Below are 26072 nucleotides of genomic sequence, written 5' to 3' on the forward strand. Positions count from 1 at the left end.
CGCCGGCGCCGGGAACACACGGCCCCTTTAAGAGGTGCGGCCGGAGCAGGGCCGTGACGTCATAGAAGTGCGAAGGGCGGAGTCTGTGCGCAGCCGCGGTGCGGGGGGCGGAGCGGGGGCGCGGCGTCCTTGCGGGCCTGACTGACAGGAGCGCAGTGGAGGAGCGGCCAGTACCAGGCCGCCGGACACAGGAGTCCCCCGCGTAGGCCCCGCCCCGAGACAGGCCCCGCCTCCACGAGGCCCCAAGTTCCGCACAGGCCACGCCCCTTCCACAGGCCCCGCCCCACTCTGTTCAGATCTAAGCCCAGCTCAGGCCCCGCCCCCGAGGCTCCGCCCCCTCTCAAAGCCCCCGCCCCGGGCCTAGCTCCACCCCGCACGGGCCCCGCCCCAGGCCCGGCTCCACCCCGAGTCAGGCTCCGCCCCGCGCAGGCCCCGCCCTGGGCTCGGCTCCGAGGGGCGGGACTTGCCCTCAGCCTGAGTCGGCGGCGGCTGCGGGAACTTTCCCAGCGGATCTAATGGCTGCGCGCGGGCCACTGTGAGGCGCGGCGGCGAGCGACGGGCGCGGGGCCGCGGAGCAGCGAGCGAGCGAGCGAGCGAGCGCGAGGCCGGAGCCCCGGCCAGGCCCGGCCGACCCGCCGAGCCCGCGATGCGCCCCGGGGCCGCCCCCCGGCGCAGCTGACGCCCCGCGGCCCCGCGAAGACCCCGGCCGGCCGGTCCCGGAGGAAGCGGCCGCTGCCGCCGCCGCCCAGCCCTGCGCCCGCGCCGCCCGGGCACCATGGCGGGGAAGGCGGCCGCTCCGGGCACCGCGGTGCTGCTGGTCACGGCCAACGTGGGCTCGCTCTTCGACGACGTAAGTGCCCCGCGCCGGCGGCAGGCCCCGACCCCAAGCCCGGGACCCCCGACCCTGACCCCGGGGTCCGGAACTCCAAGCCCTGGACCCTGGACCTTGAACCTCCAGACCTCAAGGCCTCAGACTCTGATCCTTGTACCCAGGACCCCAGACTCTTGTCCTGATTCCCAAGTCTGGGAGCCCAGACCCCTTGATCCCCAAGCCCGAGACCTGAAGACCTGGGCCCTGAACCCCGAACCCCATCCTCCAGCAGCTGACCGTTGACCCTGGGACCCTGCCTCTGAACTCCTGTTTCCAAATCCTGACCTGGAAACTCCAATATTAAAACCCTGTCAGATCCCCTGTTAACAGTCCTTGGAACCCAAACCCCAGAAACAGGGTCTGTGCGCACAAAACCCTGCCCCAGCCCTGATTTCCGAATCCTCAGAACCCTGGCCCTGGAATGCCCATCCCCAACCCTGGCCCTGAACCCCAGATCCATGGTCACTGGAATCACAAATCCTGACTGCAGAACCCTGGTTACAGAACCTGGTCTCAAACCTCTGTCTCTGGTCCCTGAGCCCTGGACCCCAGCCCTGAAACATAACCACAAACACTAACCCAGGAACTTCTGACACTGGGCTGTGGCCCCAGCCTCCTGTCCCTGTTCCCCAAACCCTGAATTCTAGCCCAAGAATCCCAGCCTTCATACTGTGGTCCTTGCCCCTAAAGCCAATCTAGCCTGACTCTGAACCCTGAATTTCAAGCTCAGGCCCCAGCTTATGGCCCTGAACCCCTGTCCTCGACCCCTGAACCTGGAACCCTGGTTCCAGAGTCAGGCCCCAAACCCAATTCTGAACCTGGCCCCTAACTCTGGTTCCTAGATCCCATCCTTGGCCCCTTTCTCCAAAACGCTCCTGCCCCTGAATCCTGAATCCTGAATCCTGATCATTAAGCCTGGGCCTTGAGCCTGCTTCCCAAACTCTAACCCTTGACTCCCACCCCTGGTCCCTGTCCTCTGAGCCTAGGCCCTCCTCTCTGGCTGTCAGCCCCAGCTCCTGTATGCCTGGGTGCCGGCCTCACTGTCCGTCGGTCCCTGCAAGGCCAGAGGATAGGGTGCCCTCATTTAACCCTGCCACTTAGTGTCTCTTTAGTTCTTAAATAAGGGAAGTCTGTTGAAAGCCCTGTAGGACTTTATATTTTTTATTTATTGAGGAAAAAGATGTTGAGAAGCTCTTTAGGGGCAGAAAGGGGATGCTGATTGCCTATGGCCTTTACCTTCTAGGGCTCCTCCCACCCAAGCCTCAGTCCCACCCAGGATCCTGGGGGCACCCCCGTCTCTGGAGAGACCAGGGAGCTAAGGCTCAGGGCGCACTGGGAGCTCCCCAGAGGCAGGCCAGGCTGACCTAGTTCGGCGTTTCAGCCACGGTGCCACCCTGCTGTTGGTACTCGTGCTGCCAACCCAAATAAAGCAGAGTGCGGCTCCAAGTGGCCCAGATGGAGGCCGTGGAGCCACGGATGCTCCCTCCCTCCCTCCCTAGGTGAACAGTGGGGCGCCGCACCAGCTTTATGACGGATGTGTGCCACTGATGCACGCGTGGTTTCCATTTCAGGCGGAGGTCTTGTGTCTTTGCTGGCAGCAAGCATGGGTGAAGGGTTTGATGAAGCTCAGTTCATGCACAGGCTAGGTTTGGTTTTTATTAACAAAAGGCGCTGTTTTTCTGTTTTTCTTATTTTAACTTCCAGGTGCCCATGTATTATACTGACCTGCTGGGGACGAACTGCTTTCCCTCACACTTTGTTATGGACAACTTCATCTAGGTTTATGTTTGATCATTTTCTGCAAAAGTGCCTGGCATGGGTGTGTGTCTGTATATTTGGCGTTCTATTCTAGGCTTTCCAGTAACATGTCACTGTAGCATGGTTTGTTCAGATGATTCAGATCCGTTAGCTGCGGCTTCAAAGCCTCAGAAATGTCAGGAGCATTAAGCGTGTTGGGGCATTTTAGTCTCAATGGGAAAAGAGTTTTTCTGGGCAGACGTTCTTTCCAGTAATCTTTGATTCTGAGTTCTAGCATTTTTGTTGTGTTTCAATTGTATACACATATTTATCTCTGTTGATATTAAATTGGGTAACTTAATTCACTTTTGTTTAGCAACATAGTTTCTCTGAATTTTCATTTTTCTTAAAGGCTATGTGGAATTTTGCATTATGTTTATGTTTAGAAGGAACATTCGTTTTGGTCAACAGCACATAGGTTAATTCTGAAAGGTGCGTTGTGATTTCAGGGCTGAGTGGAAACGTATCTGTCTGTGTCCGAAGATTTCTTAATGTGTGCAGGTCAGTCCCTGGGGGCCAGACCCAGCCTCCTTCAGTGGAAACCAGCCAGGCACTCATATTCCCAGGCCCCCTTCCTTGGTTGAGCTTTGGGGTGTGGTACTTGTGGGCCAGAAACCTGGCCGGTGGAAGGGAATTCATGAGTGAAGGAGGTTTTGGTTGCTTGGCTTGTCCTGGATTTCAGGGGACCTGCTTTGTGATGCTGTTTGCCTTTGTGCAGCCCGTCCCGTGCTCAGGCAGTGCTCAGGCGGTGAAGGAATCTGTCTTGCCCAGTCTCATCGGGTTGGAAGCCAGGCTTACCTGTGACTAGGGCTGGAGCTGGTCACGCTTCCGAGGAGGAAGGTGTTTGAATCTGAAGCAGATGTCCCAGCCTGTGACGGACTCTGTTTTCCTTTTGTGCACAAGTGACAGGTGGTTTGCTTTTGCTTTTGCAGTTTTGAAAGTCTCCCCTCATAAGGCCCCTCCTCCTCCCCCCACTTTTTTTTTTAAGACAGGGTCTCATTCTGTCACCCAGGCTAGAGTGCTGTAGTGGTGCAGTCATAACTCCCTGCAGCCTCGACCTCCCTGACTCAGGTGAACCTCAGCGTCCTGAGTAGCTGGGACTACAGGCGTGCGCCACCATGCCTAATTTTTGTAGAGACCAGGTTTTGCCATGTTGTCCAGCCTGGTCTCGAACTCCTGGGCCCAAGCAATCTGCCTGCCTTGGCTTCCCAAAGTGCTGGGATTACAGGTGTGAGCCACTGTGCCTGGTACAGAGGTAACCCCTCTTAAAACTTAATGTGTGCATAAGCTTCAGCTGTGGTGTGTAGCATCCTGGGATCCACACAGAGTCTTGCTCGGCAGCTCCTGTTTGCTTGTCGTTACTCCATCTTTGTGGCCCCAGAATGGCTGTGCTGTGGGCTGCGGGGCTGTCCCCACTGGGGTTGCTTCTGACCCTCAGCAGACAGTGTTGCGGTAAATGCCTTACAGTGTACCGGTCCCCAAGCCCTTATCCCTCACGTTCCTAGAAATTATGGAGGACCCGAAAGAGTTCCTATTTATGTCGGTTATAACTACCAGTGTTTCCCATATTGGGAGCTGAGACTGCATGAGAATACGTAGCTCGCTGCGCTAGCTGGCAGAGCGATGACATCATCCCACAGCACAGGCACCCCCTCAGGTGTTGGCCATTCTTCCCTAGGAGACAAGGAGAATGGAAAGAGGAGTCATTTTGTAGTATTATGGAAATAGTTTTGACCTAGTCAAACTGTGAAAAGGCCTCCTCAGCCCAGTCCTCCCTCCCCAAACTGTCATGGGCACCCCTGTCTCTGGCCAGGTGGCTGGGGTGCCTGGGACTTTCCCAGGCTGCTTATATGGACTGCCAGACCGCCCTCAGTGAGCCCTGCAGCTGGTCTTTAATTCCTGAGTTGGACTCCTGCTGTCACTACTCGTTTGCTTGGAAAGAAGTGACCGGGGTCCATATTTAATTGTTTTGCTTTGATGTGGCTGGTTTTTTGACAAGTGAGGTTTCTGGCTTTTGGTTCCTTCCATTTTTATGAGAAGGGAATTGAGGAGGTGAGATTCTTGCCAGCTGTGGCGTCATAACTGCGTCCCACCCTTGCATGGTCAGGCTGCTTCTTGATTCTGAGAGCACAGCCCACTGGCGGGTATCTGCCTGGCGGCCCTTCCTGCTCCTTGCTCACAGCTAAGTCAGTTCTGAGCTGGTTTGCCTTTTTGCTTAGTCAGCTCCCGGGCAGCCCTGTCCCTCTGCCCAGACCCAGGGTTGCAGAACGGCTGTGAGAGTGGGCTCGGCAAGTGCTCGCTGGCAGGGACCTGAGGGCCTTGCAGTCAGCAGGTGTTGATTTGCCCTGGAAGAGTGTGGAGGTGGCGGAGCTGCTGTGGGTGTGGAGTCGGTGATGGTCAGCAGTGCAGGCTGGCATCTCTCTCTGGTAGCATCAGCATTGCCCTCTTTGCCATGTGGTTCCTGGCAACATCAAAGGTACTGCCCTCTCTCCCACCTTGAAAACTCTGAACTCCATGTTCCCTCCAGCCACTGCAGGACATCCTGACTCTCTTCCATGGCAGCCCTCGAGTGGGGTGGGGGGGTCTCCCCTCCGTGTCCTTCTCCAGGCCTCCGCCCCAGCACTCCTGCACAGCAGGGCCCAGGGCTGGGTGCGGGTGGTGCCCAGCTGGCGGTGACTGGCCTGAACTTTTGCTCCCTCCGTGGATCCTCCTTTTTCTTCAGGGACGTTTCAGTTGGTAATGACTGTGCTGGGACAGAATGCACACACCATGTCCCTCACCCATTTCTTTTTCCTTTTCTTTTTAGTTTTGAGACAAGGACTCATTCTGTTAAACAGCCCAGGCTGGAGTGCGGTGGCTCGCTGCAGCCTTGAACTCCTGGGCTGAAGTGATCTGAAGCCATCCTCTCACCTCAGCCTTCCAAGTAGCTGGGACCACAGGTGCACGCTACCACACCCAGCTGATTTTTTTATTTTTATTTTTTGTAGAGATGGGGTCTTGCTGTGTTGACCAGACTGGGCTCAAACTCCTGGGCTCAAGCAATGCTCTCACCTCTGCCTCCGGGAGCGTTGGAATCACAGGTGTGAGCTGTCACACCCAGCCCTTTCACCCATATGAGGTGTACAGTTCACTGGTTTTCAGTATATCCACAGGGTGTGCGACTGTCACCACAGGCAATTTTAGAACATTTTTATTACCTCAAAAAGAAGCTGTATTAGCACCTAAGCCTCATGTACCCCAGTTCCCCCACCCCCTGCAGTCAGTTTTCATCTCTGTGGATTTGCCTGTCCCGTGCGTTTCACGTACATGGAATCAGACACTGCCCTTTGATCTGGCTGCTTTCACTGAGCATATGTTAAAAGTGTCCATGTTGCAGCATGCATCAGTCCTTCATTGCTTGCTTGCCTGCCTGCCCGCCCGCCCGCCCTCCCTCCCTCCTTCTTTCCTTCCTTCCTTCCTTCCTTCCTTCCTTCCTTCCTTCCTTCCTTCCTTCCTTCCTTCCTTCCTTCCTTCCTTCCTTCCTTCCTTCCCTCCTTCCTCCGTCTGTCTTTCTTATTATAGAGACAGGGTCTTGCTCTGTCACCCAGACTGGAATACAGTCGTGTGATCACAGCTCACTGTAGCCTTGACCTCCTGGCTTCAAGTGATCCTCCTGCCTTAGCCTCCTGAATAATGGGGAGTGCAGGCATGCACCACTATGCCCAGCTAATTTTTTTTTTACTTTTTGAGGAGATGGGGTCTCACTGTGCTGCCTAGGCTGGTCTCAAAGTCCTAGCCTCAAGTGATCCCCTGGCCTTGGCCTCCCAAAGTGCTGGGCTTACAGGCATGAGACACAGTGCCGAGTCTCTTTATTCATGTTTATGGCTGAATACTATTCCACTGTGTGGATACACCAGGTTTTGTTTCTGTGCTCGTCAGCTGTGGATGTCTGGCCCGTTCCCACCTTCCGGTTCTGGTGAAGAGTGCTGCTGTGCGCATCTGTGCAGACATCCCTAGGCGAACATGCGTTCTCAGTGCTGTTGGGTGTGTATAGTCATGGCATTGCTGGGTGACATGGTGAGTTTGTATTTAACCCTCGAGGGCCTGTTGGGCAGTCCACGGTGGCTGCACCATGTCACATCCCTACCAGCAGAGTCCCAGGGTTCAGGTTTCTGTACGTCTCGGTGTTGGCGCCCCTGGGTTCAGGCTGGCCACCCTTCTCCCTTCCTGGAACCTCATCTAGACGCACGGCCGTAAGTGCCACCTCTGTGTGGGTGCCCACTCCCAGGGAGAAGCGCACAGCCAGGATGCCAGCCTGCAGTAGGTGGGGCCCTGCTCTGCTGCTCCAGCCGGAGCAGAGTGCCAGCTCTCAAGGAGGTTGGGGCGTCCTCATTTCGGAGGCAGCTGTCTTCCTCCCTGTGTGCTGGGCACAGAGGATGGAGAGGATGGGGGCGGCCTTTGGTTCAGCGTCTTCTGCAGGTGCCCTCCCTTCCTCTGTGCAGCCGTGGGCGTGGCTGGAGGTGTCTCAGCAGCCTTTTTGTTTTTTTTTGCATTGCTGTCTCTGACTCAAGATCTCAGTGCACTTTCCCTGGGAGAATTATGACCTGTTTGCCAGAGCTTATAAGGGGCAGGATCGTCTGTCTCCAGGCAGGGAGGGTTAAATCCGACTGTGGTTCCGGCCCTGGCCACAGGGTACAGGAGCTACTTCTGCCACCTCAGGAAACCACGTCTTGAACACCTGCTCACCTTACACAGCATCATTTCGGGTCTGTCCTTGATTTTTAGACTTTTGGAATAAACCTGGCAGTTCTCTGTTTCCCAGCTCTGTGTGCCCTTCTCCCTCCGGCCCTGGCATTTGGGATGCAGCAGGCCGTGCTCTTTGGATTGTTACGGATTCAGCCTTTGAGAACAGCCGTGTTCTCTCTGCTCACAAACTTTCATCCCCCGTTTACTTCCTGTTTTTATCAGTCTCTAGAGTTGCTGAGGAGAGAGTTTAGATCACTCGGGTTGGGGGTGGGGGTGGGACTTCTTTGGTTTGAAATATTAACGATTCCTCATGTTTTGAAGTAAGCACCCAGATCGACCTGTCGGGCAGTGTTGTGAGAATGTCTGCACGTAGGCGTGGTCACGTCCGTCCCTGTCGCCCGCACTGCTCCCAGAAGCCCTGCTCTGGCCAGCGCCACTGAGGAGTGCCTGTCCGTGTGGAGGTGTGGGGCAGGTGGAGCATGGCAGAGGGCCCCGCGCAGCTCCTGGATGGCTGTGCTTGGTGGGGGCCTGATTCTCAGGGAAGAGGCCGGTACTGGGGTGTTTCCGTGGGCTTGTTGGGTCTAATTCAGAAGTTACAGAAATCCAGACCCGGGCCTGCCCCAGCGTGAAGCATCACATGTAGAGCCCCTCTGTCCGGGGCTGGAGTGGCATTTGGAAGGAAGGCTTTGCCCGGATTGGGGTGGCTGAGAGGGCTGCTTGGGGCAGGAGAGGGCAGGTCTCTCTGAGCTGTGGGGCTCACAGAGGGACAGCCTCCAGGGAGGTGGTCTCCATCCGGGAATGGGGTCCAGGCGGAGGAGGGTGGGCATCTCTCCACCTGCCACTCTGTGCTCCACTGCCCCTGCCAGGGTGTCCCCGCTGTTTCCTGGGCGGGTCCTTCTGATGTGAGCACACTCCGGTGAAATACTTGTGGGGGCCCTAGGGGAAGAGCGGGCGGAACAGGCAGGCTGTCCCCATGCAGACCTGAAAGTGGCTGTCGAGTTCCGCCTTCCTTTGCTCAGGGCCATTAATTGGGACACTTGGGAATCTCAGAGCCCGGTGGGAACCAGGAACTGGGCTCAGAGGCTCTGGAGCCCCAAGGCCCGCCCTGCCAGGTCTGGCTGGTGCTGCCGTGGGCTCAGATCTGGCCTTTTCCGAGCTCCTCCTGCTCTGTGGAGCTCTGAGCGCTGGCTGCAGGCCTGGCTTTTGGGAAGGCCGACTGCCTCAGTCGTGGCTGCTGCCTCCGCTCGGACTGAGGTGACAAGAGTGTGGATGGCGCCTGCACTGTGTCCACTCTTTAGGCTCTAACGTTAAAGGTGTGTTTGGAGACGTGGAAATGGCTCTGGGGGAGCGTCCACCAGGTCCTGCCTGTGTACAGGGCCGGCAGCACTGTGGTGTTGGGGTGAGTGGCGGAGGCATCTGGGGACGTTCTGGAGCCTGCAGCCCTCAGCGTGTCACGCCACGTGCTCACGTGACAAGCACACTCCCGAGGATGTGGAAGCCACCAGTCGCCCTGGGTGGGCTGGGGCTGGGCACCACTTCTGGGGTGGGTCTGGGGTGATGGCGCTCCCAGCCCGCAGGAGTCTTATTGTTGGTGCAGAAGTGATTTCCCAGTCGTGTGCCCTGAGTGTCGGGAAGGCACTCTGCTGCCACTCCAGGCTCAGAAGACGCCGCTTCTGGTTTTTCCCTGTCGTGAGTGAGAGCAGCCCCACCTCCAGGAGCATGGCCTCCGGATCAGCCTGTTACTTGAACGCTGACCCACTGGTGGGTCTCAGTGACCTTAAGCCGGTTGTCTTCTTGGTCCTTCTCTCCGACAGGAGTTTGAGACTCCTTTTTAGGGGTTGCTGGGGATCAGCTGGTTGCTGTGTCGGGGGTGTGCTGCCCCTTCTGTGTCTTGGAAGGTGGGCGAGGGCTTAGCAGGGCTGCCTCGGCTGGCTTTCCCCGGCCCCTTCCCCCAGCCCCTTCCCCGCCTCTTTCCCACGCTGAATTGTCCCAGGTGTCTCTGTGTGGGGTCTCCTGGGTCTGCAGATCTGTGTAGCCTGCACGGAACTGCCCCTCTTCCTGGGTGCACTGCAGACCCCGGGCCCTCTGGGCTCTGGCCTGTCCCCTTGTCCCCACGTGACTGCCCAGCTACTGTTCTTCCTGGCCTTTCCCTCACGTTTCTGCCTGGGCCTGCCTGGCTGGTCTTGCCTGGCCCTGCCTTTGTTCCTGTGGGCACCAGGACTGCACTCTGGCAGGGGCAGACTCTGTTTCCTGCTCAGCAGAGCCCAGGCCTGGCCCTGGTTAGCAGGCTGTGTCATCTGCCGCAGACGGCCTTCCTTTCTGTGTCCTCCCCTCTCGGGGTCCTGCATGACTGGTCCTCATTCCAGGAACCAGAGGAGATTAAAGAACCAGAGACTTGACTTTGGCCCAAGTCCCTGTGGAGAGGAAATCCCGCCTTCAGTGCCAGGTGCGAGGCCACAGTCCAGGTCCATGTGGATGCGGGGCAGGCCCCTCCCCTCCTTGCACGTGTGGCATTGGGCTGTGTTTCACCTGTCAGCCTGTCCGTGCCCCACCTGTCAGCGTGTCCGTGCCCAGGGAGTAGGAATCCCACCTTGCATGGTGGCTCAGGATGGCCAGGGAGGGCGTAGCTGTCACATGGTTTCTGGACCGTCAGCCTTTGGGCCGAGTGAGGCATTACTGCCATCAGGTGTCCCTAGAGGGGTTCTCTCCATCCTCTTCCTGACGTCGGGCGCTCTCGCGGCCTCTGGGTAACAGCCTGGCCTTTGCTTCTGTCCGTGGCGCGTGGTCCAGGCTGAGCAGTGCACTCGGCTGCCTGGGTGGTGTGAGGTTCTGCGAGCCCAGGCCCAGCTCCCTCTGGTGAATATGACCGGGAGGGAGCACCTGTCTCTGACCACCTGCCTGGCATCTGGGATTCCCGGGAGGCCGGGCACCTCATCCTCGCCGTTGCCCTGGGCTGACCTCCCATCTCCTCCTTCTCCACCCAAGTGCCCGTGGCCTGAACAGGACTTGGTTTTTCACACCTTCATGCCTCAGCTTGAGGGGCTCAGTTTTCAAGGGGTTCCTCCTGGACGCCTCGCCTGGGCAAGCAGGATTTTTCTCCCCCTTCAAGGGACAGCCCACGTCCCCCAGCCCTGTGAAGTGTTCCTGGTGACCCACCGAGCTAGTCCCAAGCTCCCTGCCCGTCATACTGTGTTTTACCGTGACTGCGGCGTCACCCTCAGGTGTGCTGACCTCTGGGCAGCAGCGTCTGGGGCAGGGACCACGGCGTCTTTTTTTTTTTGAGATGGAGTTTCCCTCTGTCGCCCAGGCTGGAGTGCAATGGCGTGATCTCGGCTCACCGCAACCTCCGCCTCCCGGGTTCAAGCAATTCTCCTGCCTCAGCCCCCTGAGTAGCTGGGATTACAGGCGCGCACCACCACGCCTGGCTAATTTTTTTCTGTGTTTTTAGTAGAGACGGGGTTTCACCATATCGACCAGGATGGTCTCGAACTCCTGACCTTGTGATCCGCTCGCCTTGGCCTCCCCTTCGGGTTCTGCTGAAATGGGTGTGGGGGTGGGATGGGGCCAATGCAGCTGGAAGGGAGTTGGAGGAGCTGTGGATCCAGTAGTCCCTGGACCGTGGTGGTGTTTGCAGCCATAGATGCCATGCTCAGGAGGTCAGTGGGGCCAGGGGAGGGGGTGTTGAAATCACCAAAGGCCAGGCCAGGCCTCTGCTGCCTGTTGCCAGTGGCCCTGGAGTCGGCTCTGCTCCTGCCTCGCACCTGGCGAAGAGGGCAAGGCCTGGGGGGTTCCGAGATCTGGTTGGCTTTTGTGTTTGTGCATTTAACAGTGTTATTTACCTGGGATTTGAATAGCATGCAGTTCACCCAGTGTGAGTGTGTGGTTCACTGACTTTGAGAAAATATTTGCGATGTGTAACCATCACCGCAGCTCAGTTTTGAGACACTTCCCTCCTCAGTCCCTGCTCCTGGCCCTGGGCCACAATTGCTCTCTGTCCCGCCAGTTGGCCTGCACTGAGGGTTCATATCCTATTGTGGTTCACATCCTATCGTGAACCATAGGATGTGTTGTTTTCACACATCTGACTTCTTTGACTTAGCATAACGCAGTATTTCAAGATTTGTATTGACATGCTTTGCATATCAACAGTTTACCTGGCTTTTTTTTTTTTTTTTTTTTTTTGAGATAGGATCTTACTTTCACTTAGGCTGGAGTGCAGTGGTGCAGTCACCACTCGCCGAAGCCTCAAACCCCTGGACTCAAGCATTCTTCCTGCTTCAGCCTCTTGAGTAGCTGGGGCCACAGGCACAGCCACCACGCCAGGCTTTTACAATTTTTTGTAGGGATGGGATCTCGCTCTGTTGCCCAGGCTGGTCTCGAATTCCTGGCCCCAAGTGATCCTCCCACCTTGGCCTCCCAAAGTGCTGGGATAACAGGTGTGAGCCACTGCGTCTGGGCTCATCTGCCCTGTTTCATGGCTGAGCAGCGTCCCCTGTGTGGAGGCATACCTCGTTTCTCCAGTCGCCCATGGATGGACATTGGGGCTATTGTGGCTGGTGTGCTGTTTACGAATATACACGTGCCTATGTGGACGAGGGTGTAACTGCTCTAGGGCTGGCCGAGCGGTCACTCTGTGGCTGTCTTTCCAGGAGCTGCTCAATTCTTCCCATAGTTGCTGCCCCATTCGTGCCCCGTCAAGTGGTGTGGAAGGTCTCTAACTGTTCTGCATCATGCCAGCACTTGGTGGCATTTGTCTTTTTAATTATGGCTGTGTGGTGGCATCTTGCGGTTTAACTCTCATTTCTGGTCCTGCTTCCAAATAATAATTCCCCACAAGGATGGTTATCTTGCCGCATTAGTAATGGCTTTGACAGCTGGATGACGGTGTTGGCGGGCTACCCTCTGCCCACCCCTCCAGGAGGGCCTGTGGGATGTGAGGCCCCTGCTAAGAGGCTCCCGTTTGCCTGGCAGGTGGCAGGTGTGATGAGCATGGTGAGTGCAGGTGAAGCAGGAGCAGACAGGTGTGTGTCCTGGAGCTCTGCAACTGCAGGATGGGAGCCGGGCTTCCGTGGGGCTCTGTGACACGGGTCGGGGCCTCTCAGCCCAGCCTGGGCTCCTGCAGCCCCACCCTCTGCGCCTGGTCTGCATGGTGGGGATGGTGTGTCTCTGTTATAGGACTGATGTGATGACCCGGTCACTATGCCTTTGAGTACGGAGTCAGTCTCGAGTTACTAACCAGGCATTAGGGGATGGGGTCAGCCTGGAGTTACTAACCAGGCATTAGGGGATGGAGTCAGTCTCGAGTTACTAACCAGGCATTAGGGGATGGGGTCAGCCTCGAGTTACTAAGCAAGCATTAGGGGATGGGGTCAGCCTTGAGTTACTAACCAGGCAGTAGAAGATGGGGTCAATCTTGAGTTACTAATATTTATGGGGGAGAGCAGAGAGAGCTTAGGAGACCACATTGCCACTGTTCAGGGTCAGAGTGGTTCCGCAGGTTAACTCACTTCTCCAGCCTCTCAGGGATGTGGTGAGGCTGCTCCGGGTGACTGTCTCAGGCCGCTGGCCTGTAGTCCCTGTCCTCTCCAGCGACCACTCTCTCCTGGGTGTCAGGGTCTTTGGGAGTCCAGGTGCGGATCTCAGCAGCAACTCTGTTGGTTCTGCAGCTAGTGCCACCTGTGAACCTGTGACACTGCTGTTATTCCAAGGTGAACCTCACCATGCCTGGAGCAGCACCCGTGAGGAGGGAGGCGACACCCTCAGGCTGAGCATTTCCACGAACCGGCCGCTGTGTCCCTTGATGTGCTGAGAGGGCCTGGCTGTGAGCCACATGGTACGAACCTCCTGAATGCAAGTGGCCAAGCCGGCATCCTGGTCTGGGCACGCAGGCCACAGGACGTCCACTGTAGGACAGCTGGGGGTGGGGGCGTCTGGCTATTTCAGTATTAAAACAAACAGAAACACTAATTTGGTCCCACTGGACCTCATGGAAGATGGTGGAGGTCTGAGGGGCCATGGTCGCTGACCTCGCCTCCTGTTGTCTTAGATCCTTGGCACTACAGGGGCGGTTCTACCAGACCTAGCTGTTGTCTCTTTGGCCACCAACTGGCCCCTACGGCGTTTGGCCTTCAGGGTGGTCACTGGGTGTGCGGCTCTCTAGGGCGGACCTGGCCATCCTTGGGTGACAGTGGGCCATATTGTGGGGACTCTGCAACCCACCTGGAAGGGGCTGCACTGTGGTCCATTTGGGCCAGTGGCTTCAGTAGCCACACGCTGCTTGGCGCAGGTTCCTGCCTGAGCCCACTGAGCAGATGAGGGGCCAAGGCCCAGAGCACGAGCCTGCTGGGCAGCTGCAGAGCCTTAGCCCTGAGCACTCTCCCTTGCTTACCTTTCAGGCTGCTGAGCGGCTGTCAGTTGCCACCTGCTGGCACTGTGAAATGTTAGACGCAGAGTTGAGTGGGGGAGCCCCTTCCTGTGGCCCCTGGCGCTCTGACCACATGGATGAGCCTGCAAGTGTGAAGCTGAGAACTGGGTTGACTGCTTGTTGCTTTGTTTCTTCCAAAGAGTGGTTTAGTTAGGGGACAGACCAACCCACCCTCACCTGCCTGCAGCGTCCCTCCAGGTGGTCGGGGACACCAGGCTTCTAGCTCAGCAAGTGTTTGCCACGCGCCTGAGTGCCAAGTGGACTCGCCACTGTGCCATGCGTCTGAGTGCCAAGTGGACCCACCACTGTGGGTCACGTGGGGTCATTTGGTGGGACTCTCAGAGGAGCTGGTTCTCTTGAGAACGACATCTGTCCAAGTAGCACACAGACTTGTGGGGACATATGGCTTGCTTTAATTTTCTCCATCACCGTTACGGTTTTTCAGAGCTGTTGCAACTTCCTGTTTGCTGTAACGGCTGCGCCTCCCTCACTGCTGCAGTGGGCAGTGTGTGCATCATACTCAGGTGGAAGATGGAGGCCTGGGCCCAGGCTGGAGGGACATGGGGTGGGAATGGACCTGAGCAGCTAGGGAACAGAGGCAGGACCCAGGGGGACAGAGGCAGGACTGACCAAGACCGTCAGAAGAGCCAGAAGGGGTCTTCTCTGAATAGTTGGCCACACAATTAAACTGGGTGCTGCCTGGGGAGTCCCTGGGGTTCGGAGCTCTGCCTGCCTTGCCGCCCAGCCTGGTGGTACCAGCCTGGTGGTCCCCCCACATGGCCCAGCCTGGTGGTGCCCCCCACATGGGCTCCAGGTGTCCTCTGATTCTGCTGTGCTGAGTCTGCGGGTGGAGGGGCAGGCCCAAGGACCAGGAGAGTTTCTGTGTGAGGCTGCATCCTCCTGCATCCTTGTCTCCCATTCATTCGGGAGTGTTTATGGGGCGCTGCCTCAGAGCCTTGGTGAAGTCGGAGTGGGATAGGGAGGGAGGACTGGTGGGTGCCTGCTCAGTGCCTTGGTGGCATATTGAGTAGGATAGGAAGGGAGGATTGGTGGGCGGCTTCTCAGAGCCTTGGTGGAATATTCAGTAGGATAGGAAGGGAGGATTGGTGGGCGGCTTCTCAGAGCCTTGGTGGAATATTCAGTAGGATAGGGAGGGAGGATTGGTGAGCGCCTGCTCAGAGCCTTGGTAGAATATGGAGTGGGATAGGGAGGGAGGATTGGTGGGTGCCTGCTCAGAGCCTTGGTGGCATATTGAGTAGGATAGGGAGGGAGGATTGGTGGGCACATCCTCAGAGCCTTGGTTAAATATTTATTCAGATAGGAAGTATTTGGAATATCTGTTGTCACTTTCAGGGCCTCACTAGCCTGTTGTGCTCACAGGGCACAAGGCTAGTGTCCTGTGCTGCCTGGCTCCGTGGCTGTGGTCACCAGGTGCCCTGGCCTCTGAGCTCCAGCAGGAGATGAGGGATTTGTCCAGTGACTGGAGGGTGGCTTAGGGCACGCAGAGTCCACAGCGCAGGTGGACACCACAGATGGGCTCCTGGGCAAGTGGTGGGGCTGGGTTCTGAGGGCTTGAGGATCAGAGCCAACTGGAGAATAAGGAAGGGGCAGCTGTTCAGATTACTGAGAGGCGGGAAATGGGAGCTGAGCCTGCCTGGGAAGCTGTGTGGTCGGCATGGTTGGTGTGGGTGGCATGGGTGTTGTGGTTGACATGGTCAGCATGGTTGGTGTGGGTGGCATGGGTGTTGTGGTCGGCATGGTTGGTGTGGGTGGCATGGGTGTTGTGGTTGGCATGGTTGGTGTGGGTGGGATGGGTGTTGTGGTCGGCATGGTTGGTGTGGGTGGCATGATTGGCATTGATGTGGGCAGCATGGTTGGTCTATGTGTGTAGTATGGGTGGCATGGTATTGTGTGTGGCATGGTTGGTGTGGTTGGTGTGATCAATGTGGGTGGCATGGTTGGCATTGATATTGGTAGCGTGGGTGTGTGGGTGGCATGGTTGGCATTGATATTGGTAGTGTGGGTGTGTGGGTGGCATGTTGGTGTGGGTGGTATGGTTGGTGTGGTTAGTGTGGGTAGCATGGGCAGTGTGGGTGGTGTGGCTGCCGTGGGTGACATAGGTGGTATGGCTGGCGTGGTCAGTGTGGGTGGCATAGATGGCATGGTGGGGTGGGTGGTGTGGGTGGCAAGCAGCAGGACCAGGTGCTGCAGGCTAGGTGGTGATGTGTGATGGTGCTCAGGCCCCTATTTCTTCACTGTGCTGGGGAAGGGGGCTCCTGATCCCTCTCTGTGACCAGTGAGAAGATGTCATAGGAGAGGCTGTTGTCCCCTGGGTACGGTTACCCCATTTTACAGGCGCTGGCCCAGTGGGGCTGCCGGGGCCTATCTGTTTTTGTTGAACTTCTGATAAGTCGCCAGGCCGGAAGGGGAAGAAGGGGGGCTTGGGCTGGGCTGTGGCCATGCTGGGAGGATGAGGAGCGTGAAGTGACTCAGGGGACCCGGCGCCATTGGTGTATGCCCACAAAGTGCACGGGGTGACCCGGAGCCTCTGGACAGTGGGGCCGTCCTGGCTCGCCTCCTGAGAGCCGTGGGTCACAAACTCAAATGCGCACACTTGGGACTTCTGTCTTATCAGGGAGAGAGTTTGAGTGTATCCCAGCGTCACGGAGAACACTGGTCTATGAACTTTGAGAACCTTGACAATTTCAGTTTAGTTTTCGTGTAGAGTGACCCAGACGGGCACAACACTGACACACCTTGTCACACTCGGCCCAGACGGGCACAACACTGACACACCTTGTCACACTCGGCCCAGACGGGCACAACACTGACACACCTTGTCACACTCGGCCCAGACGGGCACAACACTGACACACCTTGTCACACTCGGCCCAGACGGGCACAACACTGACACACCTTGTCACACTCGGCCCAGACGGGCACAACACTGACACACCTTGTCACACTCGGCAGCGTGTTCTGTTGCCCTCAGCACAGACAGACCAGAGGGTGATTTCAGCGTTTTATGGCAGCGGCTGCATTAGGAATCCGCATCACAGATGAAAAACATGCATTTCACCTTTTTCTAAGAGGATGAACAGCCCCTTGCCTGCTGGAATTCCCCTTGGCTCGGCGCCTGGTGCTTTTCATGGAGAAAGTTCAATTCCACACTTGAGTGGAACCTCAGTTGGGGTCTGCTGTGCCCTGGTGTCTCGGGGGGCTGCCCGGCCCCTGAAGTACAGGAGCTGCCTTCCCCCAGGCGTCTGTCCCAGCCTGTGGGCTCCCTTCCTTGTGCAGATGCCCAGCCCGGCCCCCGTGCTGAAGTTGCCAGACGCATAGGTCCTCCTTGACAGCACGCTCTGGGGACTGTCACTGTGTCCTCCTGTGGCTTTGTCCTGCAGGCATGTGAGGTCTTGCTGCATTTTAACTGCTGTGAGATTTGCCCACCGAATGAACACACCAGAATGCATCCACAGACCCACAGTGGACACTGAGGCTGTTTCCTGTTTGGCTGTCACATGGGCTGATGCGGCAAGCCCTCTCCGTGCACCTGCTCGGGGACCAGGGCCAGGATCTCTGGGCACCTGTTGGGGCTGGTGGAAGCTGCTCTCCAGTGTGCCAAGTTTCTGTACACACACGCACAACACACACTTGCACACCACAGGCACACACATGCATGTACAAGCATGCACCACACAGGTGTATATGTGCACACCATACACACGCACAACATGCATACACATACATGCACAGCACATATGTACACGTGCATGTACAAGCATGCACACCACACACACAACATGCATACACATGCATGCACAGCACATGCACACACATGCATTTACAAGCATGCACCACACAGGTGCATATGTGCACACCATACACATGCACAACATAATGCACATACATGCACAGCACATAGGCACACACGTGTGCATCACACACATGCTCATCACACACTTCCACCGGGCTGGCGGAGAGGACCTGATATTCCACGTCCTTGACAACTTTTGGTGTGGTCAGGCTTTAAAATGTGACCTATTAGATGTGTAAAATGGCATCTCTTCTAATTTAATTTGCATTTCCTTGGTTACTTATATTATCATTTTTGGGATTTTTTTTGGTTTTCTGTGATTTTGATTTTAGAACTTTGGAGCCCTTGCAGATGTTGTATTTAGGTTGCTGATAAGTTATTTGATGAGGCAGTGACTGTAGGGTTTGTGGAACAGACACATCTGTCATTGCGCTTCCTGATGCTGAGTGACTTAGGGTTGTGACTTCTCAGAACGGTGTTTACTGATGGGTGTAGAGAGGTCACTCTGTATGGCACTCTTGGCTGAAAGTTTTCTTCATGAGTCTCATTGTACGCACATGTTGTGGCCTTTGTGTGTGTTTCTTTTGTACATTGACACCCGTTTGGAAGGTCTGAGTGGAAGGTTTGGTCAGTTCCGCCTAAAGGCTGACGGGCCCGGCTTTCTGGGGAGAAGGTTTTCCCTTGAAGAGGAGTATCCTTTGGTGTCTGTTGCCGCCGCAACTGACTGTCTCACATGAGGGATGGAGTCCAGGCTCGGGCACCCTCGCCCGGGGCCGCTGTGACTCCCATGGAGCCTGGGATGTGTTCTGGTTAGGCCACGGGTCACAGTGCTCAGTGCTGGGCAGATGCGGGCTCCTGGAGCAGTGCCCTCCTGCAGCAAGCGGGCGCCTGGCCTGTGCCACACCCACGCAGCATCACCATGCGGCGGAGGAGCCCCTGTGCAGAGTCACGTGGGGGTTTCCCCAACTGCTTAATGCCAACAGGAGACCTGCACAGAAATCAGAAGAAAATGGCCGCTCTGAGTCGCTGGTTCGGCTACTCACTTTGTGTGGGGCTGAGTCAGTTTTTTCTTCTCGCCTCTTTTCTGAGTTGATGTCCATGCCTGCAAGTGGAGAGGGTCATTGAGTGCTGGTTTGAACCTGGGGCCTGTGGAATTGATGTCTGTCGGACTCAGGGTGTAACCACAGGTTGTGAGGTCGTTTTGGGGGGTCAGACCATATTTGGGTTAAAAGGGGCCCGAGTGTCTCGGGCTGCAGGGAGGTGAGGCCTCCTGAGGGTACTTGCCTTAGTTCTCTTTTGAATGCGTGTGGGCATGGGCGGGGAGGGCCATAGCCTAACGTGTGCATCTTACCCAGGGTCCCTGTTCAGAGTGTGGCAGCCACGGCTTGTGGCGGGAGTGATGCCAAGCTGGGCAGAGCCAGGTGAGGCCCTGTGCTCCCTCAGTCCATCCCGTGCGCCCGCCTCCTGCCGTGAGAATTCTAGTCCCTGTCATCCCAGTGGACCTGGGGCCTGGACTGTGGTCATTTTCACTGTTGAAAGTGAGAAGATTCTCACCCATGAAAAATTAAATTGCTGTAGAACCTAAATGTGGCCACCATGGCTTCTTAACTGATAGTAAAAGCCGCCTGGCTGTCTGGGTGGAGGCTCCACAGGGCAGGCCAGAGTACCTGGAGGTGTCAGCAGGGAAGGGGCGCTCTGTGTCCTGATAGCCTTCCTGCCAGCTGCACATGTGACGGGGTGTGCCAAGGGCCACGCAGAGCCGCGACTTCCCTGAGCTGCTCCGGGTGTCCCCAGCCCACGTGCTGAGCATGCGTGCACACGCTCGCTGGCGCCCATGGCTCTCCTGAGAGGGTGCTCACTCCGGGGCTCATCATGGCTAATCCCACATGATCCTCGTCTGATGTCCAGTCTCCCTCCTCAGGCCCTGACAGCTGCATGACATGTTGGTATTTCTTCCTCCTGAAGCCACGTCCACGCCGGCTCCTGTGTAGTAGAGACTGGAGTCTCCATCAGACTCCCTCTGGGGGGGTGGTGCATATGCATGGGGTCCACTTGTCCCTCACGTCCGGTCTCCTGTGGCTGGTAGAGCTCCAGGTGTGGAGAGAGGCTGGCTGCAGCTGCCAACGAGGAGCGCTGTGGGAGGAGCCCTTCCTCCTCCTCCCTGGTGCCGGGGGACGCTCCAGTAGGGAGGCTGTGGCCTTAGCAGCATTGGGCCCAGTGCTGGCCTAGCCTCGCTGCCATCCCATGCAGTTGACCAGCTTCTTGACATCCTTTGCCTAAACTCCTTGGGTCAGCGTGGGACCAGGATATTCCACGTGGCTTTTGGAGCTGGTAGTCGCCCTGCAGTGGTGATTCCCAGGTGGACCCCCAGGCACCTACCAGTGCCGCCCTTCACACCTGCTGTGCACTGCAGCTTCTGGGGCCACGGTGTGTGGCTCTGCGAGCTGCTGTTCCTTCCACACCCCCGAGGGAAGCCCTCTGCCCACGATGCCCACCCTGGCCGAGCCCAACCAGCTGGAGCCGCCCTCCCAGACCCATCGACCTCCTCGTGATGGTCCAGCCCCGTCCTCCAGCCCACGCCCTCTCTGTCCCTGCCTCCCACCCAACCAGCTGCCTGAGGGCCCCTGAGCTTGCCCGGCTGGCCACTCACTGCCTCATGGTCCTTGATCACACACAGACGTGGTACTGTGCTCGCCTCCAGAGGAAGCCTGCCCGCCGTGTGGGGCCGTCAGTGGCTTCGGAGCAGTGATTCCCTCGGCCCTGCTGGCTGAAGCGCACATGTGGTAAAGCTGTCCCATCAGTGAGGGGTTAGTCCTGTCATTTGGGGAAGCCTGTGTTGACTGCGTTGATTGTTGTTGATATTACCTTTAAATTAGGACAAAATTGGCCGGGCGCGGTGGCTCAAGCCTGTAATCCCAGCACTTTGGGAGGCCAAGGCGGGTGGATCACGAGGTCAGGAGATCGAGACCATCCTGGCTAACACGGTGAAACCCCGTCTCTACTAAAAATACAAAAAACTAGCTGGGCGTGATGGCGGGCGCCTGTAGTCCCAGCTACTCGGAGGCTGAGGCAGGAGAATGGCGTGAACCCGGGAGGCGGAGCTTGCAGTGAGCCGAGATCGCGCCACTGCACTCCAGCCTGGGCGACACAGCGAGACTCCGTCTCAAAAAAAAAAAAAAAAAAAAAATTAGGACAAAATTCAGGCACCATAAAACCTGCACAGTTCAGTGTTTTATCATATTCACAAGATTGTGTGACCATCATCACTGATTTCAGAATGTTTTTATCACCTTGGAAAGAAACCCAGTACCCATTTGACGACACCCTCATTTTCCCCCTTCCCCCCACCATGAAGCCACTTCTGTCTCTGTGGGTTGACGTGTTCTGGATGTTTCATGCAAATGGAATCAAACAGTGTGTGGTCTTCGCGTCAGACTTCACGCACTCGGCACGTGTGTTCCAGGGACTCTGTTTACTCGGCACGTGTGTTCCAGGGACTCTGTTTACTCAGCATGTGTGTTCTGGGCTCGCCTGTGCTTCTTTCTCATGACTGAATGCTGTTTATTGTGCGGAGATCACATTTCGTGTATCCGTTCATCAGTTGATGGACATGAGTGTCCATGTGCAAGTTGCTGTATGAACATGTGTATTCCGCTCTCTCGGGTGTAGACCTGCTTGTGGGGTTGCTGGGTCACGTGATAATTCTGACTTTTTGAGGAACTGCCAGACTCTTTCCACAGTAGCTGCAGCATTTTTCATTCTTGTGAGCAGTGTCTGAGGGCTGCAGACTTACAACATCACAAAACAGTACTCGTGATTGTCCATCTCTTTTACTGTAACCATCCTGGTGGGTGTGCAGTGGTATCTCCTGGTGGCTTTGAATTGCATTTCCCTGATGAGTAATCGTGTTGAGTGTCTTTCATGTGCTTACCGGGTATTTGTAGATCTGCTTTGAAGCAACGCTTATTCAAATCCATGGCACATTTTAATTTTTTTTTTTAAGAGGCGGGTTCTCGCTCTGTTGCCCAGGCCGGAGTGCAGTGGTGCGATGATAGCTCACTGTAGCCTCCTCTTGGGCTCAGAGTATCCTCCCACCTCCCAAGCAGCAGCATCTCATGTAGCTGGGACTACAGGTGTGTGTCAGCATGCTTGACAAATTTTTAAAATTTTTAGTTCGTAAAGACAGGGTGTTGCTATGTTGTAGTCTGGTATCAAACTATAGGCCTCCAGCAGTCCTCCTGCCTTGGCCTCCCAAAGTGCTGGGATTACAGGTGTGAACCACCATGCCCAGGCTTTTAAAATTTTTTTTATTTTTTATTTAATTGTTGAGTTGTAAGGGTTCTTTATATGTTCTGGATGCTAGACCCTTATTAAATACGTAATTTACGAATGTTTTATCTTGTTCTGTGCATTGTCTTCACTCTTTTGATAGTGTCCTTCAAAGCACTTTTTTTTTTTTTTTTTGAGACAAGTTCTTGCCCTGTTGCCCAGGCTGGAGTTCAGTGGTGTGATTGTGGTTCATTGCAACCTCGACCTCCTGGGCTCCAGTGATCCTCCCACCCCAGCCTCTGGAATAGCAGGGATTGCAGACTTGCATCACCACACCTGGCTAGTTTTTTAAAGTTTTATGCTTCAGCTATCATAACCAGAAACCATTTCCTAATCAAGGTCACAAAAATTTACCATTATTTTTTCTTTTTAGACTTTTATAGTTTTAGCTCTTGCATGTAGGTCTTTGAAATACTTTGAGTTAATTTTTGTAACTGGTGTGAGGTAGGGGTCTTCATTCTTTTGCATGTCCATATCTGGTTGTCTCAGTACCATTTTTGAAAAGACTGTTCTTCCTCATTTAATTGTCTTGGCATCCTTGTTGGAAGTTAATTGACCATGAATATATAGATTTATTTTTGGACTCTTGATTCTGTTTCATTTTCTATGTGTCTGTCCTTATGCCAGTGCCACAGACCTGATCATTGTAGCGTTGAGGTGGGTTTTGAAATCAGAAAGTGAGAGTTCCAACTTTGTTGTCTTATATTCAAGATTGTTTTGGCTGTTCTGGTTTCCTTCCATTTCTGTTTTAATTTTAGGAATAGTTTGTCAGTTTCCACATGCATACACACTACCCTGCTGGAATTTACACACACACCACTGTGCTGGAATTTACATACACACAACCCTGGTGGAATTTTGGGGGTTGTGTTGGATCTGTAGATACAGTTCTTACTTAATAGGTGTTGGTCCTGGGGAGGGGAGCAGATGGCTTGGCCCTGTCCTCAGGGGCATATGATGTGGCTGGGAGATCCCGGCAAGATGATTTTAAAGCCTCCCTTGTGGGTTTGTCAGCTTCATGGTTCTAGTTATGATGGGCAAACTCACGTCTGCAGTTTAAGCAGGAAAGGAAGTTTAAAAACAAAAAACATTAGGTGGTGCCCGGGAAGGGCTGAAGAGCCAGGCGTGGCGGCCTCCTGTGAAGAGGGTACATCCACCCACACTGTGCACCTTGAGGCCCACCTGCGGCCTCTGGGGCTTGGCGTCGCTGCTGCGCCGCCCTCACCCAGATGGGTACCAGGCATGACCTCTGCACATCACAGGCGTCCAGGGCTTGATGCGGCTGGGCCAGGCCTGGCGCCCAGGGAACCTGGGAGGCACCTTCTATGTGGCCTGCTCGCCACCTCTGGCCTGTCTGCTGCCTGTCTGTGGCTCTTCTGGAAGTGGGCACAGACCTGGCAGTGTTGGGAGGTGGGAGGACATGTAGGTGAACCCGGGCCTTAGAGTGGCTCCCCCCGTGAGGCGTGTAGGGTTCCTGTGAGGAATGTGCACCCAGCAGCTTGTGGGGTCACAGCGAGACACAGACTCCACTCCCTGCACGCCCATCACACCTCTCCATGACAGGCCGAGACCGCGCTCTGGATGGGGCTGCCGCCTCCGGCTCCCAGCACGTGAAACGTGGTGCGTGTTGCACACATGATGTGAGTGTGGCCGGAATGAACTGGAGCTGGTTTTCTTGAGGTGGAGAAGGCCCTGCTGGCGTTTCTTTCCCTCAGAGCCCGCGGCACTGTGAGGAGCAGCGTGCTTCCACGGCTCATCTCGGGGGTGATTTAAAGCCATCCCACGCCCAGGACAAGCCCTTCACTCTGCAGGCCTGTGGGGATGGATGGCAGCTGCAGAGGCCCCTCCAGAGGGACAGAGCCTTGAGCATGGAGCTCTGTGAAGTTGGAGGCTCGGGGGGGTGGTGCCCTCCTTCCCTTGCTCCGGTGTCTCAGGTCCTGTCTGCTTCCTGGTGCCCGTTTCCCCATGTGCTCCTCCCTGGCCATGCCAGCTGCTCTGCAGGGGGCTTCAGGGAGGGTTGCGGGGAGGGCTGCGGGGAGGAGGTACCCTCATGAGCCAGAGCTGGCAGAAGGTGAGGAGGTGCCATGCCCCTGCCCAGGCAGAGGGACTGCGAGGTGCTGGAGGAGACCAGATGGGGAGGGGCTAGGGGAGACTGACATTCTGTTCTGATTCCAGGCTGTGGAACTGGGCCCCGGAGCAGCCACACCTGGCGCCTGTGAGTTGGCCACAGGGGCCTACCGAGTACCAGTCCTCGCACACCCTCACAGTCCCTGGGGGCTGGCTCTGGCCTTGCTGAGGGTCTTGGCCAATCTGTTAGGGAAGTGGGGTCTCAGGGGCCGAGCTCTGCTCTGGGGTGTGGATAGCGCAGTGTCTGCCGGGTGCTGCGGGAGCGTTTTCTGTGATGATGTGGGTCCTGCAAGTGTGAGCACCAGCTGTGATTAAATCAAGGACAGTGGGCAGCAGTGCCTTCGTCTGCACAAGTTCACAGAAACCACACTGCTTTATGTCTTACGAGGTGAACATAGAATGTACACAGGGTAGGAAAAGCAGCAGAAAGTAGCAGGTGTGTTTGGGAAGATCGTCATTACTGCCTGTTATACTGAATAACCTCAAAATCGAAAGGATTCCTTTCTCAGGACTGCTGTTGAAAAACGAAGTGTGAGTGGGTGTCCTACAGAAAAGTTAAAGGAAAGAGAGAAAGGAAAGGAAGGCACACCGTAAGTTCACCCCGATACACGGGTTGGTTTTGTTGGTTTTCCTTGCGCTTGCTGGTGAGACAGCCCCTGGGGGATTTGGTAACGCGCCTTCTCACTGCTTTAGCAGTTTGCCCCCTGTAGTGGGGGCCAGTTGCCAGGGAGCCATCACTTCCATGGTGGCTCACGTCTACTCTGGGCCCCAAGCCCTGGCGGCAGAGTCAGGGCAAAGCGGGAGCAAAGTCGCCCCGGTTCATACCTGAACCAAGAGGCCCGGCCGAGGCTGTAGTCTGCAAGCTCAGCAAGCCATTTCTGCGTCTTTAGCCACAGGGGATGGGCATGAGGATGCCCTCGTCAGTTAGGATGGTTTCAGCTGCCGGTTCAGGAGCCTGCTGCCCTGCAGTGCTGCCTCTGGATGGATCAGCTGCTGCTGCTGCTCCCCTGGGCTTCTCATGTCACGACTTTTTGTCCTGCTCGTCGCTGTTGTTGTCTCGGCTTGTTTGGGGAAACGTGGCCTGCGCGTTGTGAGCGTGGCCCCCGCCGTCAGTGGGGAGACCATGATTGGTCCCTGGGGTGACACATGATCCTGGGGAGGGAGGCGACGGTCCCAGGGGATCTCTTACAGATTTTGTGGAGGAGTTGGACTTTTCCCTCCACCCCGATTCAGGGACTGTGCTTCTTGAAGTGTTGCAAGCACATCTCTGGTGGGCTCGGAGGCCCTGACCTGCTCAATAGGTGAGTTTTTCAGGGTAGCCAGTGTCTCCCAGAGCCCCTGGCTGCCTCCCTGGGCTGTGCGGTCCCTCCTCCTCCTCATAGTCACCGGCCCAGGGCTCAGTTCACTGTGAGTGGGTGGCCGTGAAAACAGCACTGGCGATGGAGTGTCGTTTCCAGCCGTTCAGTGTTGTTGGAGTAGAAGTTTATGTAACAAGAGTGTATTTTAACTGGATGAAAATTTGTGATTAAAAATAAACAGACTGCCAAATGGCAGTGAGTGCAGGGCAGACGGGAGTGTGCAGTGTGACTTTCGGGTGCCCAGGCCCTGCCAGAGCCTGCTGGGCCCAGCTCTTATTTGGAGCTCCTGGTGGCGGATGGGCTGTTCGGTGAGGTCTGGGAGTTCTGGTCGGTAGAACTCCTGGGGCTCCTTATTCCTGCAGCACGTCTCTGCCGCGTGCTGCTGTCCACCTGGGCCTGTGCTGGCCGTGACAGTTCCACCCATGGGCTCTGGCCTGTGCTTGGGGAGGCCACTTGGGCCACCTGGTATGAGCCTCCGCCACTCCGCTCCCCATGGCAGCAGAACCAACACCAGCAAGACGTTCACAGCACTGCTCTACCACGTTTGTGCTGAATTGAGAGTTTGGAATGTCCCTGCGTGTTTTATAGGGCGAGATGGTACATATCTAAAGATTTATTTTAATTATT

General features: G+C 56.1%; 1 protein-coding gene across 2 annotated transcripts in view; it reads left to right on the plus strand.

Annotated features, from left to right (window-relative positions):
* The first annotated feature begins 461 nt into the window (after positions 1 to 461).
* INPP5A (inositol polyphosphate-5-phosphatase A) overlaps positions 462 to 26072 on the plus strand; it is a 249651-nt gene continuing 224040 nt past the window's right edge. Inside the window, exon 1 of one of the 2 annotated variants that reach the window (XM_028827054.2) lies at positions 462 to 850. In XM_028827054.2, coding sequence (XP_028682887.1) covers positions 776 to 850 — 75 coding nt within the window. In that variant the 5' untranslated portion in view covers positions 462 to 775. The remainder of the gene's footprint in view (positions 851 to 26072) is intronic. The other variant, XM_077947896.1, reaches the window with a different exon arrangement.

The sequence above is a fragment of the Macaca mulatta genome, chromosome 9 (genome assembly GCF_049350105.2).
Source record: "Macaca mulatta isolate MMU2019108-1 chromosome 9, T2T-MMU8v2.0, whole genome shotgun sequence".
NCBI classification, from domain to species: Eukaryota; Metazoa; Chordata; class Mammalia; order Primates; family Cercopithecidae; genus Macaca; species Macaca mulatta.